Source organism: Pristis pectinata, chromosome 3 (assembly GCF_009764475.1).
Source record: "Pristis pectinata isolate sPriPec2 chromosome 3, sPriPec2.1.pri, whole genome shotgun sequence".
Lineage (NCBI taxonomy): Eukaryota > Metazoa > Chordata > Chondrichthyes > Rhinopristiformes > Pristidae > Pristis > Pristis pectinata.
In genome coordinates this window covers 118,215,113-118,232,512 of record NC_067407.1, presented here as the reverse complement: position 1 = coordinate 118,232,512, position 17,400 = coordinate 118,215,113, and the positions used below count along the sequence as shown (strand labels likewise).

The 17,400-nt window shown below is 38.2% G+C and overlaps 1 protein-coding gene across 1 annotated transcript in view; it reads right to left on the bottom strand.

The window, feature by feature from the left end:
- Window positions 1-17,400, bottom strand: part of srbd1 (S1 RNA binding domain 1) — a 236,699-nt gene that overhangs the window by 31,312 nt on the left and 187,987 nt on the right. Inside the window, exon 18 of the mRNA XM_052013214.1 lies at window positions 4,506-4,612. Within this exon, the coding sequence (XP_051869174.1) occupies window positions 4,506-4,612 (107 nt within the window). The remainder of the gene's footprint in view (window positions 1-4,505; window positions 4,613-17,400) is intronic.

The following is a 17,400-nucleotide window of genomic DNA, read 5'->3' as shown; positions in this document are numbered from 1 at the left end:
TGATTCAGTGTTAAAAACTATTTTATTAATCACTACTTATGATAATACGTAAAATAAAAGTAAAAATGTTAGTATGTTAGAATTCAAAAATGTTAAACCTCGAACATTAACCCCAAAACTAAACTCTTCGTGTGTGTGTGTGGCAAAGTCCACAACTCCCAGTTCCGGAATGGTTCTTAAAGTTCAGTTCCGCAAGCCATAAGGTGAAACATGAGCAAGGGCTTCTTCAACAACCACCGTTGTCAGAAGATAAGACGTAGATGTAGAGAACATAGGGAGAGTAAATACGAAATCCAAATGTTCCACGATGGAACCCCAAACGGCACTTCAATGTTTACTCGGTAGTGACTTCCTCACCCCGAAAAGCATCCGAATTGTGGTCGTCCACACACAAATACCTGTTTCCTTCTACAGGTCAACAACAAAGTGAACTCCACCGGATTACTTCCAACTTCCATACATGGATTTCAGTGGCAAACACAGTTATTGTTTCTCATCCATTGATAGAGAAAACAAGCAGGCTGGTGTCTCTCTCCCTTCTCTCTCTCTTCTTCTTCTTCTTCTTCTTCTTCTTGTACTGACTTCTCCAACAACGTCATTACGTCCTTTATCTTCTATTGACGTAAGCACGCCCCACACACACATACACACACACTCTCTATCTTAAAGGGACTTTCACCGAGTCCGTAACATTTAAAGATAGAAATATAATATTTGTTAGAAATGGAAGTACCTTTTTTAGCTTTTACCCTTGTAATGCTTAGAGGGGCAACGTCACCAAGACTTGATCAGCTGCTTGCAACCTAGCCACAATAATTCACTCAGCAGTAGAGTTTCCTGGCTTGGTGTGTTAAAATGTGTGAATGAATTTGAATTGAGATTAGATCAACCTTTGTGCTTCTAGCATTTATGTAGCTGAGGTAGTTAACGCTCAACATTAGTTAGCTTGAAGTAAATACATAGCATTGGGGCCCAGGTAGTGGTGTGGTGAATGGAGGAAAGTTTTGAATTGAATTAGAACAGAGTATAAACTATTTAGAGGCAGCATTCCTCTCCTAATTTAGCAAATGAAATAAAATTTAAATTTTATCTTGTTTGTGCAGTGGATATTATTTATACTTATCAATGGGAAGACAGGGTTCAATTCTGTTTTGGGGAGGAGTAAGACTAGTTGGAATTGGATATAACAATTTGATTTCAAATCAGCAGATGAACAAGCAATAGTACATTTAGTACTGTCTGATAATTCAAATTTATTTAACAATGAGTGAACATTTATCTATGAATGATAAAAAAAATATGATTGAATTCAATGTTGACTTCAAAAGGGAGAAATGTGGAAGAACTACAAAGATTTTAATTTTACGTCAGCTGAGGAGATGGAGTCCTATCAATAAACTGACTAATCTGCAAATGAGTAACATCACAATAGGGCAGTCGGGGATATCTGCTCAGGTAACAATTCAAGGCTCAGGAGATCTGGTTGTTGATGAAAGACAGCCACAGACAACTAAATATGTAAAGGAAAATGTAAGACTAAAAAGAACAAGTATACATAAAGCAAAAACTTCTACAATCCAGAAAATTCCCAAAGTGGATAATTAAGGGCACAATGATAAAAGTACCGTAAAAGTTGGCAGAACAGGTAGTAAAATCCACAGAAAGAGATGAGCACAAACTTGCAAGTGGTATCAGAATTACATTAGGGTAAAGGTGGTGTTGAGGAACAATTTGAGCCTCTTTAAAAAAAAAGATAATAGGGATATTGTACATAAAAACTGGCTTTCAAACATCTCAAAAATAATAACTTATATATGCCAAAAAACAATGAAGAAAATAATAGCATTAAAGATGATAATTCTTCAGCACAAGATTGTTTCCCTCCAGGGTTTTAAAGGAAGTAGGTGAGAACAATATTCAGAAGTTTTTGTCAGTTCATGAATGGTTCCTTTTGGCTAGGAACATTTTAGAATTCAATCAATCTACACAGTTGAGAAATTATGTTAGCTATTGTAATGAAGGATGAATATCTGAAAATGTTTAGTTCAACAGTAATTGTAAATAGTTTCATGATTTCATTATTTAATTCCTTGTTTTAAATCATTCAATTTCTGTCAGTTTCTATCATCTTCTCCTAGCACTAATGGTTATAACTCCATTCAATGACATAAGACTTTCTAGCATTCTATCACTTCAATAAATTCTTGGCTTTTTATGTCAGGCTTCTTTTTATATAAAAACACAATGGTAATCATAATCACAACAAGTTTGCAAATCATTTAAAAGATCTGTATTTTTGGCTAAAATGATCACAGATCTTTTAACTAAGAGTATCAACAACTAAATAAATCATTTATTAAAACTGGTTAAGATTACAACCACTCCACTTGAGTGTTTTACATATTCTGTGGTGTGAATGATGCAAATTCAGTACATAAGACTACCTCATTCTCCAGCAAAGCTTTTCCTGTTCTAATAATATATTCCTGTTCAGACAGGCGCTGAAAGCATGGCTTATGTGAACATAAGAAAGAGGAGATCATATAGCCTATGAGACTCTTCCACAATACAATGTGTTCCCGGTTGATATTCTACCATGTACACCTTCCCACTTTATTCTCCTTGATTCCTGGATTATCTAGAAAGCTACAGATCTCTGGCTTGAAGATGCTCAAAGATTAAGCACTCACAGACTTCTGGAGTACTTCTCAAAGATTTGCAACATCTTGAGTGAAGAAATTTCTCTTCTTCTGTCCTAGAAGGCCAATCACTTATTCTGAGTCAAACAGCCCCAGTTCTGTTCTCACCAGCCAGAAGAACTATATTCTAGACATCTACCCTGCCGGGTCCCTGAACAATGTTGCATGCTTTCAATGAGAACACCTCATTCATCTAAACTAACCGAGTCAATCTCTCCTCATAAGACAATCATTCCATCTTAGGGATCAAATTAATGAACCATTATTGAACTCCCTCCAATGTAAATATATTTTATTTTAGATTAAGCTCATAATAGGGAGCTGCAGAGCAAAGTTGAGAATAGTTTTCATTCTTCAGCTCTAGCCATTAACTACCCAAATACTCCAGAATCTGCGGTCTCTTGTGATTCTAGTCAAATATTGATGTGATTAATGTGATTACTTAGGAAACGTTATTCAAATCTCCAATATTTCTTAATTTGTGTCTGATTTTTGAGTTTTCATTTAAATTTTAAACATCGTCTCACTTTCTGCCTTTTACCTTTCTTGAGCAGGCAACATCTCTGAAAAAATTATGTAAATTTAGACTGAAGTCCTGAATATATTCACTGTCAGAGTTATATTCTGTTGCAATTGCTAGAAATCATTGTGATTAGTGAATTCAATTCCTTTTTATGCTTTACATTTTACATCTATATGACTGGGAAATTTATTTACCCAAATAAAACCAAGAAACAACAAAATAAAACAGAGCTTGAAAAAATATGCAAAATCAAACTCCAAAATATATAAAGTAGCTACCTAAGCATCAAGATAAGATTTCTTTATTATTAGTCACATGTATATCGAAACACACAGTGACATGCATCTTTGCATAGAGTGTTCTGGGGGCAGCCTGCAAGTGTCACCACTCTTCCGGCACCAACATAGCATGCCCACAACTTCCTAACCTGTATGTCTTTGGAGTGTGGGAGGAAACTGGAGCACCCGGAGGAAATCCATGCAGACACGGGGAGAACGTACAAACTCCTTACAGACAGTGGCCGGAATTGAAGCCGGGTCGCTGGTGCTGTAATAGTGTTACGCTAACCACTACACTACCGTGCCTGTCCCTACACAACTGTGCCATAACAAAAGAAACTGAAGAAAGCAGTGTTTTTTCCCCTTCTGCTGCTTTATCATTGTTCTAAATCATGCCTTTGCAATATTCAAAATGGAAAAAAAATGTATTTTTTCCCTGTTTAGTTCTACATCAATAAGCCAACACAGCTAATGAAAAGTGAAACATCCATAATGGAGAAAATAAAGTTTTCAAAGCAAAGAATGCATGTCTACCCATGCAAACCACTTAACAATTGAAAAGGCCCATAGGGAACAAAGAAGATGTGCAGAAAAGGAAACTGGGAATGTTTTATTCTTGTATACATTTATTTTATACTTAAATGGAGCTACAGAAATCATATTGCATGTTTAAACTGCAGTAACTTACTTCAATGATCCAAAATATAAATATTAAACAATACATTACACACATGTATGGTATTAGTTCAAAGGCTGTGTGGTTAATAAGGCCTGTAATTCATAACTTTATAGCATTTTGTTTAATGTCCCTCATCCCAGTTTTTTCAAAGGAAGATTTTTAATACTGTGCAGGTAAAGTGCTGCCTAAACTTGCCATTCCCTTAAAGATGACAACCTAAAACAAGACCACAATGCACCAGCTGGGATTAAGTTAAGAGACAGACTAAACAGAGACCCTGTGATCCATTGCCATGCAATTATTGTATTGGAAAGTAATCTCCCTACCTCATAAGGGTTTCTGAGATGATGTTGATATCCACTCCCACAAAACTGACACATTCTTCGACCACACTATCCAAGGTAGCTTTAAGCAAAGTCTGGGATACATCATGCTGAAACCAAAGACCAATCACTGCTTAGAATGCTTGTGAAAAAAATCTGAGACTATAACGTAACTAACACAAGATAGTTCTTCACATAAAATTATATTACCTTATTATACACCAATATTTCACAACCTTTTATTTCTAAGCAAGTCTATTCTATTGAAGGCCCGATGTATATGCGTAAAGTTGAATATGTGTAAAATTGAATATGTGTAAAATCACCAGTATAGAGTTTGGCTGTTCATACATATTGATATATCAAAGGTAAGGATCACTGGCCGATCTCCAACATTTACAAATACTGTTGATGGTTTAGTTCCGATGAACATAATTCACAACATCTATTCTAAATATACTTCAAAGTGTCTAAGTGGCTTCAAAACATATATTACGAATGAACATCTATAATTAAGCTTCCAATTCATATCTCTTCCAGCCATCTTACTGGTTCATTCATTGGTCTTGCCACACAGAAATTTGAGGGACAGTATAGAAACTGTGTGATCCACACAACTCCATTATTTTAACAAACTGATCCACATAATCCTTGACTGAATCTCCAGTTTCCTGCCTCATATCCTATCATGAGCCTGTCAGCCTTTCTTTTTATGATCATAGATTCCTTCCTTGTTCAGGTATGCGTCCTACAATATCGTCTTCCCAGCAGACATGCTTATGCAATGTCATTGACTTTATCCATCCTCACAAAATAGCTATGCACTTGGGTGCAACTGCTACTGGTTCATTATAGTGCCAAAATTTCCACCTTGAGACTTCTATAAAGAATATATTAAATACATTGGCACACAAGCATAAGTATATGCACGTACATGCAGGGGGGTGGGGGGGTGGTGGAAGGGGGGGCATACGTATGTTTTCAGGACCCCATTTAAATAATTGGACATCAAAGCCTTGAATCATCTTCAGCGACAGAAAGTCCCACCAAACCCGCATCCCATTCCCACCAAAACAAGAAAGAGTGGGGATGTCTGCACCAAGCATACTACTTTAAACAGCGGAGCAACTTTCTATACGTTCTGCCAATTTTGCAGCGAGATAATGAAGTGAGTGATGTGGGAAAGGAAGAACAGTTTAATCAAAGTGCCTATTTAGTCCAGAAATTTAATTCAAAGGGATCGTTAGAGTTAGGAAAATGGCCTTAAATATTCCTGGTTTCTTAGGTTCCATTCCTGTGTACATCAAGTATCCCTAAAAGCAAAATGTTACTGTAATTGCAATAGCTGGAAAAATTATAACCTAGCAACATATACCTAAAATTATCATACAGGTATGTTAGAAAATCAATGTCATTGTATACATCCCATATAGAGTAAAACTGCATTAATCTGGCATGTTTGGGACTTAGTGGTATGGATTACCCAGTTTTCCAGACTACTGAATGTTATTCCAATTAATCTGCTAACACACTATTAATAGTAGTATAATAAAATTTCCAGTGAACACATCAAAGGAGTATGGAAATGGACCAGTGAGCTCCAGGGGAATGCAGGAAACAGGGCTCTGAAGACACAAGAAATTCTGCAGATGCTGGAATCTGGAGCAATACACAATACGTGCTGGAGGAACTCAGCAGGTCCTCCAGCAACCATGGATGGAAATAAACAGTCGACTTTTAGGGCAGAGACCCTTCATCAGGACTGGAAAGGAAGAGGGCAGAAGCCAGAATAAGAAGGTGGGGGAGGGGGAAGATCACACACGAGCAGGTGATAGGTGAGTTCAGCTGATAAGCGAGTCCAGGTGAGAGGGGGAAGGAAGATGTAATAAACTGAGAGGTGATTGGTAGAAGAGGCAAAGGGCTGAAGGAGGAGGAAACAGGGCTCTGGTAAGTTCAAGGGAGTGTGGGAAAAAGAAGCAAGTTTCAAGGGAGGTAGGGGAATAGAGCCTTGGAATATGGGAACCAGGGACCCAGTGTGTGTTAAAGGGAGCATGTGAACTGGGGCCCCAGTGGTTCACTGGGAGTGTGAGGTCCTGGTGTGTTAAAGGGAGCATAGGAATCAGTAGCCATTGAGCCAGACGTTGAACCATTAGGATTTTCAAACAGCTAGATAGTGAATTATTGGAGTTTTATTGTAGTTATGAGCATGTAGCAAATAAAATAGATAAAGCAAATATGGAATGCCTTTCTTCCATAATCTCCTCAATTTCTATTTATATCAAAATGAAAGGATATTATACAGTGAAGTTCACCAATTAAACAATTTTTTAAAGTTATTTATTCATCTGTGGATTTACGCATTCACCTGTCAATTTAGAAAATCCCTCCAAAATTACAGGTTTCCAAAACAAATTCTCAGGCAACTGATTAAAGAACATTTCATTTCATGTTCATTCTTTTGATGGTTATGTCGTTTCTTTAACTCTGGTTTCTATGTTGTGTACAATTTTCTTCAATCACATTTTGTTTGCTTGTCTTACCCTGTGAAAGCCATGACTCAAAATACAATACATTATACCCGATAGTTCTGGCTTTTATTTAAAAATCAGAATGGTAAAGTTAGAGTTTTCTGCTCACTTCATTTGAAAGCCATGACTCAAACTACAATACATTGGCACAATAATGGTGGCACTCCATTAGTCATCCAAATTACCACTGTGGTTTGTACTTCTGTAGTGAATAATAATGGGCTGTTTAACATGAAGTACATCACAAAAAAGTCTAACTCTATGCCCACTCACAATTAATAATCAGAAACAGGAGTACTGCAGTGGAATATAACAGATACTGTGACCAATATCTACTCTAAGCCCACTCTGTCCCATAGTTACCTTCTTCTCACCTACTTACTGTGAGGGCTCCATTTCATTTTCCCAATTTCTCTGTCACATCTGTTCTGACGATGCCATTTTCCATACCAGTGCTTCTGCTATATTACCTTTTTCTCCAAATCTACCCATTTCTTTTACAGCATTTCTATCCTTGTCCCATTTCCTCCATCCCAGAAATGCAAAACAAAAGGTTCCCTTGCCTGCAGCTTACACTCAAAGAGGTTCCAGTATAAATGAATCATCCACTGCTATTTTTGTAACTTCCAGCACGATGTTGTCATCACATGTATTGGTATTGGTTTATTATTGTCACTTGTACCAAGGTACAGTGAAAAACTTGTCTGGCATACCTATCGTATAGGTCAATTCATTACACAGTGCAGTTACATTGAGTTAGTACAGAGTGCATTGAGGTAGTACAGGTAAAAACCATAACAGTACAGAGTAAAGTGTCACAGCTACAGAGAAAATGCAGGGCAATAAGGTGCGAGGTCACAACAACGTAGATCGTGAGGTCAGAGTCCATCTCTGTGTATAAGGGAACTGTTGAATAGTCTTATCACAGTGGAGTAGAAGCTGTTCTTAAGCCCGGTGGTATGTGCCCTCAGGCTCCTGTATCTTCTACCTGATGGAAGAAGAGAGAAGAGAGAATGACCCTGGTGAGTGGGAGTCTTTGATTATGCTGGCTGCTTCACCAAGGCAGCAAGAAGTAAAGGAGGGGAGGCTGGTTTCTGTGATGCGCTGGGCTGTGTCCACAACTTTTCAGCAGTTTCGTGTGGTCCTGGGCAGAGCAGTTGCCATACCAAGCCGTGATGCACCCAGACAGGATGCTTTCTATGGTGCATCGATAAATGTTGGTGAGTATCAAAGGGGACATACCGAATTCCTTTAGCCTACTGAGGAAGTAGAGGGGCTGGTGAGCTTTCTTGGCCATGGCATCTACGTGATTTGACCGGGACAGGCTATTGGCGACGTTCACTCCTAGGAACGTGAAGCTCTCAACCCCCTCGACCTCAGTATCATTGATGTAGACAGGTGCATGTACACCACCCCCTTTCCTGGTCAATGACCAGCTCTTTTGTTTTGTTGACATTGAGGGAAAGGTTGTTGTCATGACACCATGCCACTAAGCTCTCTATCTCCTTCCAGTACTCCGACTCATCGCTGTTTGAGATATGGCCTACAACGGTGGTATCATCTGCAAACTTGTAGATGGAGTTAGAGCAGAATCTGGTCACAGTCATGAGCATATACGGAGTAGAGGGCTGAAGACGCAGCCTTGTGGGGCACCAGTGTTGAGAATAATCGTGCCGGGGGTATTGCTGCCTATAATCACTGATTGCGGTCTGTTGGTTAGAAAATCAAGGATCCAGTTACAGAGGGAGGTGTTGAGTCCTAGGTCTCAGAGTCTGGTGACGTTTGCTTGGGATTATAGTATTGAAGGCAGAGCTGCAGTTAATAAACAATAGTCTAACGTAGGCGTCTTTCCTGTCCAGATGCTCCAGAGCTGAGTGTAGGGCCAGGGAGATGGCGTCTGCTGTAGACCTGTTTCAGCGATAGGCAAATTGCAGTGGGTTGAGATTGTCTGGGAGGCTGGAGTTGATGTGTGCCATGACCAGCCTCTCAAAGCACTTCATGATGGTGGATGTCAGAGCCAGTGGTTGGTAGTCATTGAGGCATGTTACCTTGCTTTTCTTTGGTACCGGGATGATAGTGGTCTTCTTAAAACAGGTGGGAACCTGAGGTTGAAGCAGGGAGAGGTTAAATATGTCTACAAATACTTCTGTCAACTGATCAGCACAAGATCTGAGCACGCGGCCCCGGACACCATCTGGGCCAGGTGCTTTCCTCGCGTTCACTCTCCAGAAGACTGATCTTACGTCGTCAACAGTGATCACAGGTTCAGCTGCATTGGAGGCTGTCAGGGTGGATGGTGACAATCCACTTCCCTTCTGTTCAAAACGTGCATAGAATGCCTGAAGCTCATCAGGAGGGGATGCACTGTTGTTAACTATGCAGCCCGTCTTCATCTTGCAGCCTGTCATGGCATGTAAGCCCTGCCATAACTGACAGCTGGTCTGGGACTCTATTTTAAGTCGGTATTGCCTCTTGGCATAACTGATAGCTTTCCGAAGGTCATATCTTGTACAGATCAGGATCACCAGATTTGTGTGCAGCAGTCCTTGACTTCAATAGGGAGTGGATCTCCCAGTTCATCCATGGTTTCCTGTTTGGGAACACCCACATTGTCCTCTTTGGTACACAGTCCTCCACACACTTGCTGATAAAGTCTGTGATGGTGGTGGCATACTCATCTAGGCTGGCAGCTGAGTCTTTGAACATGGGTCTTCTCTTCCCTGCTTGACATTCTAAAAGGACTCTGCAAATTCCTGATTCACTCTTCACTTACTAGCCCCTCCTTGGTGTTTTAGTTCTTCTCTTCTCTTCGCCTAAATAAACTTTCCTTGTGAAACAGCAATATATTTGTAATTTTTCAATTTAGTATATAATGATGCAATCTTCTTTGAGCAATCAAACGCAGATTGGATTAGCCATTGAGGAAAACTTCCCATCAGCCTTGTGTGACCTTGAGTTTATGACAACCTATTACTTCAATTCTCTATCCCATTGCCTGTTCCAATGAAGCCTCTTAACTCCTCCATTGCCTCTTAACATGAAGCTCAAGGAACAAAAGGAGGAAACAATAGGAAGAAAAAGGCCTTCTAGATGTCATATACACCTCCTCTAGGACCATCTTGGGTATCTTGTCTCATTTATCATCCTTTTTTCACATTACCATCAACCTTTTTGTCTCTCCTGTCTTCCATCCCAACAGAGGTTATTTTCAGTTTTCTCTTTCTTTGCTTCTTAAAATTTGCAGTATCTCCAACTTTCCCTGTACAAATGAAAGGTCACTGACCTGTAACATTAACTTTATTTTTTTCTCTCTCCACAAATGCTGCTCTAGTTGCTGTGTGGTTCCAGCATTTTCTGTTTTTAAGACAGATATATGTACAAAAGAACGTAAGAAAATAGGGTTGAGCATCATCTGTGGGGGGGGGATTGTCAATGATGTTGACCCAAAATGTTGACAATTCCTTTCACCACACATATGCTTGCTTGACCCGCTGACATCCTCCAGATTCCAGCATCTGCAGTCCCTTGCATTTCCATAAGAAAATAGGAGCAGCTTGGTCCCTCAAGCTGCCTGCCATTCAATGTGGTCATGGCTGATCTGCCTCAAGCCTCACCTGCTTTTCTGTGCCAGTTTCCCCGTACCCCTCAATTCCCTGATCTTTCAAAAAAAATGTACCTCCTTCTTTAAATCCCCCCAATGGCCTAGCCTCCACAACCCTCCATGTTAGAGAATTCCAGGGATTCACCACCTTCCGCAAGAAGAACTTACTTGATCTTTCCTTTTAATGGGCTCAATGAATTGACTTTTATTATTTATTTTATAGGATAAGAGTGTTTCTGGGAAGGCCAGCACTTTTTGTCCAACAGTAATTGCCCTTTGAAAAGTGCTTGTGAGCTATCTTCTTGAACTGTTGTCCTTCATGTGGAGATAGCCCACTGTGTTATTCGACTGGACATTCCAGGGTTTAAAACAAGTGATGAAGAAGGAACAGCAATATATATCCAAATCAGGCTGGTATTTGACTCGGAAGGGAGCCTGCAAGTGGTGGTGTTCCCAGTCACCTGCTGATCTTCTCCTTGGTGTTAGAGGCTGCTGCTTTAATAGTTGATGTTAGTGTTTCCTCGACAAGTAACATTTGCGTATGCAGTACACACTGCACTTACTGTGCCCCAGTGGTGGATGGAATGAATGCTTATGGAACTGATCACTGGGCAATCTATTAACAGAATTGCACTGAAAATGCATTTCCCCAGACATTCCCTAGAACTTGTATTGCTTTCTCAGACATTACAAGGCTCTTGAAGTAATGGCAGGCAAAATGGAAAAAAGCACTTAGGGAATTTATACCCCCCTAAGCCTTATCTAGACTGGAATCAGCTAAATCACCACAGACCATCTGTTACATCTAGGATCAAAATAAAACATAGAATGATGTAAATAATAGATCTGGCAGCATCCGTGGAGAAAGGAAGAGAGTTAATGTTTCAAATCCATGAGCTTTTCACACCTGGGATATCATTAGTTAATTCCAATCCATGAAATACTTTAACTTTCTGGTGTTTCACATTTTAATGAGTAGAAAGCTAGCAAGTGGGTTGATATTTTTTATTTAAATGTTTTTCCCCTCTATTTGATGGCACCTCTGTGCAAAACACAGTTATTGTTTTTAATTTTACAATACATTCATAGAAACAAATAAGAATTTTACCCAAGTTTTGAACATTTGGATATCCAATTAACAAATAAGCGTCTTTTGTTTTTGTAACAGAAAAGAATATTTGTTAATAAATACTATCAAAACCACATTTTTAAGCCATCACTAATATACTGTTTTCCTGGAAGGCTGTTTTCTTGAACAATATCTCCTAAAAGATATTCCTAGCTACAATAATGCATTGCTTTGACTGCAGATTTGCAAGAATCCTGGATTCTATGTTTTTACTGTAATCTAGCTGTGTTTTGGAAACATTACTTCATAAAAGGAACAGATCCTTTACAATAAAATGAAATTGAAACTTTTCACAATCTCTCTCCACACATTAAAGTGCATGACTGACATGCAATGTCTGTTCCCCATCCATCCCTTGAACTGTATGCAAAAGATGGAAAAACAACTTTGCTGTATATTTCAGATATACAGCATGTATGTATATATCAGAGCTGAGCCAGATGAACAATGGGAGAAGTTCAGACCTAACACTGCCACGTTTTTTTCCCTTTTTCATTAGTGAGGTGAGCCATCAAATATCTTTACATCACTACCTTGTAAGTAATTTTCTTCTGAAGAAATCCCCAGGAACCTGCAATGTCTCCTTGTACATCAGGGCTCTGGTCCTACTGATTAGCTGAACTGTCTTTTAGACCTCTTTGCTTTGCTATATCTCAGTTGACTTTCCCTGCAAAGCTGATCTCTTTGTTGAATTCAGCATTTGAGTGGAATCTCCCGCTACCACAGAGCTAGGCAGCGTCAGTGTGAAGTGGCACAATGCTTTGCTGTCACTATCAAGCTGAGTAAATTAACCTTTATTCAATGTTAAAGGAGATTTTAAACACAGGAGTGAGTGACTCAGGGAAAATTTGGATTCAAATTGAGGAATAAATTAGGATTATCAACAACATGATTGCGCACAAGAATAATTACTATACTGCTAGCTTCATATTACACAACCCATTTTCCTCAGTCAACTCTATAATAAACCTCTTAGAATAATGTGGTGTTCTCAGTGAGAAAGTTTTGGAGGGTTGGCCTTTAAGGCTGATACCATCAGCAGGGCAAAGACAGGTCATGTGGTCTCCTGCATATACCAATACCTCAAAGGATTTGCAGATAAAAAGGTCTGTCAAACTATCTGGAGTTCGGTACCAAGGACCAGCAGGATGACGGCAAGCATCAAGGCTATATGTGTTGCTAACAAGATAAAGGAGCAATGGTTGGATGATCGAGCCCATGGTTCGAACAGTATGAAAAATGTACTCTCCTTCAATTTTAGCATTTATTACTTCTATTCTACTACCATAAATCTTAAAACATTAATGCATTGGGGTTTAGTAATCTCACATTTAATATCAAAAACAATAATAAGGAGTCAGTTGACAACTTTCTTACACATGTGGAATTTGTAAGTTTAGTCATTCTCTCACAAGCAAGGGCATATTAACAAAAGTTTACAAGTGAGCTTGATTAGATTTTCAACTTCTCACAAAGTACAGTGTTTCCATTAAATATCAATTTTTATATGTATATTGCTGCGCAGTTGCAATTTGTAATTTTTACAACTACATGGAATGACTGCATGGATTTAATGAATACTTTCCCTTAGGGATTCCAGGTACACATATATCAGCTAACTAAAAAAATATTTCCATGCAACATGGATAGCTTTTGTTACCCATTCTTTTTATGAACACTGGCTGTTTATGAGCTCTCAACAAAGTTGACAGACTTCACCATTGAGAATACATCTCCAAATATAAAGAAACAAGCTGAAATACTGCAGCTGAAATATTTGTGACAAATATAATAAGCTATATTTTCATAAAATAGAAACATACTTTGGGTTTTTTTATGGAATTTAATTTAAGAAACAGTTGAAGAGTTGAGTCTATTTTTTTGTGGTTCCATTCTACGACCACTTTACAAAAATCTAGTTACTTTCTATGAATAACAGATCTTACTGGTATTCAAAGATTTCTTACTATTCATAGTAGTGTATACTGAGAACCGCAGTCTGCTACCTTCAATCTCCTCAGCTAACAGTTTTAGCCCTATAAAATTGCATGGTCAAGTCTCAGTTCTTTAAGTAAGGTGCAAAAACAATGTGAATCACAAATATTGCAGAGATAACTTCAGGCATTTTCCTGTGTAATTTCTATTACATTGGAAGTGTTGTTCCAATCACACAAGAGGATATTGCAATGATTAACTCTGATTTTACAGCAGTCTTTGTGAAGGAAATGCTTGTAATCTGTTTTGCATCTCCCCTGAAGGTTGAGCCAAGATCAGAAACATGCCAAGTAAGAAATCTTTAAAAGTCTCAAGTGAAAGCAACTGATTGTCACTACACAGCTCTGCTCTCATGAAGAGCATTCCTACCAATAAGCAATCGGATGTCAATGGCAAAAAGTTCACATGGATAGCAGTTTTTGTACCTGCTTCTGTATTCAGCAAAGTGTGCTAAGCAAATTCACCTGAGCATGCTTACATAAAAATGCAAAATATGTCAATAAAGCACAGGTCATCTCAGAAACAATTTTTTCAGGTCCTTAATAAAGTAACTCAGGAAATGATATATAATTTATGACACAGATAACAACTAATATGACCCAACTAAGCCATATTCCACACGAGCTTCCTTCCACTCAATTTCAACTAATCCTGCTCAATATCCAACTATTCATTTGTGCCTCTTATACCTTACTTATGTATGATAATATATTCAATTATGTAAAACTTCAAAGAGCATTCTGTAGATGCAACAAATATTTCAAAAACAAAGGTAATCATTTCAAGTAGTCCTCCCCTAATGCAATTCACTGTAACATTTGCCTTTCATAAGCATGAAGAAATTTAGAATCTTGAAAACAACTGAACAAAAATTCAACAGTTCGTTCACTTCTGTATTTTCTTTGCATTCTCTCCCAGATTTCCATTACCCACCTTGTGGTACAAGTAGGAGAGCCTGTCATCAGCAATTTACTAAAAACAGTGGCACACTGTCATCATGGAGATTGGTGGAATCTGCTTTGAGACAACATGGCAATGCAAATTTTGGAAATTTAGCATCTAATCTCACCTAAGAGTAAAACTATATTTTGATACATAACCAGTTTGTGTTTGATGGCTTAATAAGATGATGCAACCACAATGTCACAATTCTTCAAAAATTCTTTTTCCCTTAACAATCAAAGCATATGTATTTTAGAAGGAGTGCAAATATTCGTAGACTATAACAAATAGATGTCTGTGTTCAAAATAAAATTAATTACAGGCTCATTATTGAGATTTGCTTTCTTCTTCTATCTTGCCTTTGGGCAAAATGTTAAAAAATCATTCGATGGACATCTTCACGCAAAACAAATGATTTAAAGGAAAGAATGCTTACTTTTCCATTCACTTGAGAATTTCTCATCATAGTTTGATTGGCATGTGACAGCACAAAAAGTCATCAAGGTTAGCATGTGTTGAATGACCCATGAAAGACTAACGGCTGTGAAAAGCACAGGAAACCTTTGAAAAATACTGAACTCTCTGCTTATTGCCAGAACATGTCTAATTCTAAATACAAGTTACACAAATAGGCATTTTTTTTATATTCACAACATTGAGTAAATCCATATTTTTTGAATTTTGAACACTGCATAATACTTAAATATTTTAGGAGAAACAAAACTGAAAGAAAATGAACTACTGCCATCCCCTACCACACAACCTCTAGGAGATTAGCCTTTCAAAAAATAAAATCATTTAGTTTCATTCAAAGCATGCATAGATTTCATGACATATTTCTATAAATACATATATATTTCTCTCCATATGCATTGTGACAATTACAAAATAACATTTCAGTTATTTTAAATACTGTGTCTGATTGCCTTTCATTTTTTGTTAATTCACCACAGCAACTACAATTTTGACATACAAATATATTACCTCCTATGTTCATTTATGTATTAGCTTTCCCATGAGAAGGGTCCTGAACCAAAAAGTTGACCGTCTGTTTTTCTCCACGGGTGCTACGTAGCCTGCTGAGTGCCTCCACATCTTCTTGTTTTTTCATCTAGATTTCAGCATCTACAGTCCTTTGTTTCTCTATCTTTCCCATTGCTCAGCTCATTGAAGGCAATGAGCCATTGAACTATGTAAACTAGGATAACCACAGGCTTAATAGCTTTTGCATAGTTGACCTAACAAAGTAGCAAATGGAAATATACATTAGAATTTGGGAACAATGTTAATCCAAGTCAACGGGAGTATCACAATTAACTTCAATTTACCTTGATTGGGGAAGGAAATATCAACACGGATTCTTGTTATAGAGTCATACAGCATGGTGACCAAGATTCCCATCTTAGTCAATACCACTTGCCCGTGTTTGGCCCATATCCCTCCGAACTTTTCCTATCCATGTACCTGTCTAAGTACCTTTTAAACATTGTTAATGTACCTGCCTTAACCATGATTGTTATTGACTGGTTACTTCTGCAAAGCAAATTTGCTAGATGAGAATCAGACTCGTTGGTCAGAGACTAGCCTAGTCCCTCACCATCAACTTCCTGGACACACCATGGAAATTTAACATGTTGTAACAACAGTAAGCCTATTTCATAATTGTACAGCATTAACAGTGAAACAGAAAATATTTTTGCACATTTCCTTATTCATTTGCACCACAGATGTACGGCCAGACTGACAATCCAAAAAGACCAATGATGTGAATCCTATTTTAACTATACGTAACCAGATACTGATATTTTCAGACACAATTCTGAAAGCACAATTGTTAGAATCTATTTACAACCTAGTTCCTGTTCACAATATCACAGAACAATAGCAAGCCAAAAATGTTTGCTTTTTAAAAATGTAGGAAATAATTACACTTAGTTTTATGTACTTTCTTGAAATCACATTAAGCCTTCATCCCACAGCCAGAAGAAGTTTAGGTGTGTATCAGAACACCACCCCATTGTTGATTTTAAAACATTCACTACTCTACAGATCTATTTAAAGTATAATTATTGAAACGGTACAAATTTTCCACCAGCACCTTATCCCCATACATGGCTTTAATTTGCGTTATTTTGGTGGCCATCTTCATACAACAGACAACATCATTGGTTCCAAACTAAACTCCAGAATCTTTGCAAACAATACATTTTATACATCTCTCCCCCATGCAACAACCACCACTTCCAAGATCAGTGCCTGACAATTTACAGATTATATTCTCCGAACATAGTCCATGAGGTTTACAAGTGAGTTCACAGAAAAGTCAGGGACCACAAAACAGGCACAGGCTTCTGAACAAGCTAAAAAAAAATCAACATCTTACTTCAGCAGTGCACTCATAAACTTGTAGGTCGAAAAGGCAGCTGGGACATTTATTTTGGAAACTGAAAGTGCTCCTTTTCACAAAAAAGAACAAAGATCTCTCATTCTGCTCTGGCTACACCCTCCACCCATTATATTGGTACCTTAGCACATGAAATGTGCAACCAAAATGAGAGCACTAAAAGGGGTCATTACAGCATTGAGAGAGACAGACAGACAGAGACAGAGATGAAAATCTGACAGCACTGCTGTGCCAGGAACCTGCATGAATCCTTGCCCTTCCAGCAGCTGGGCTGAGAACCTGGTGCAAACCCCTGCCCT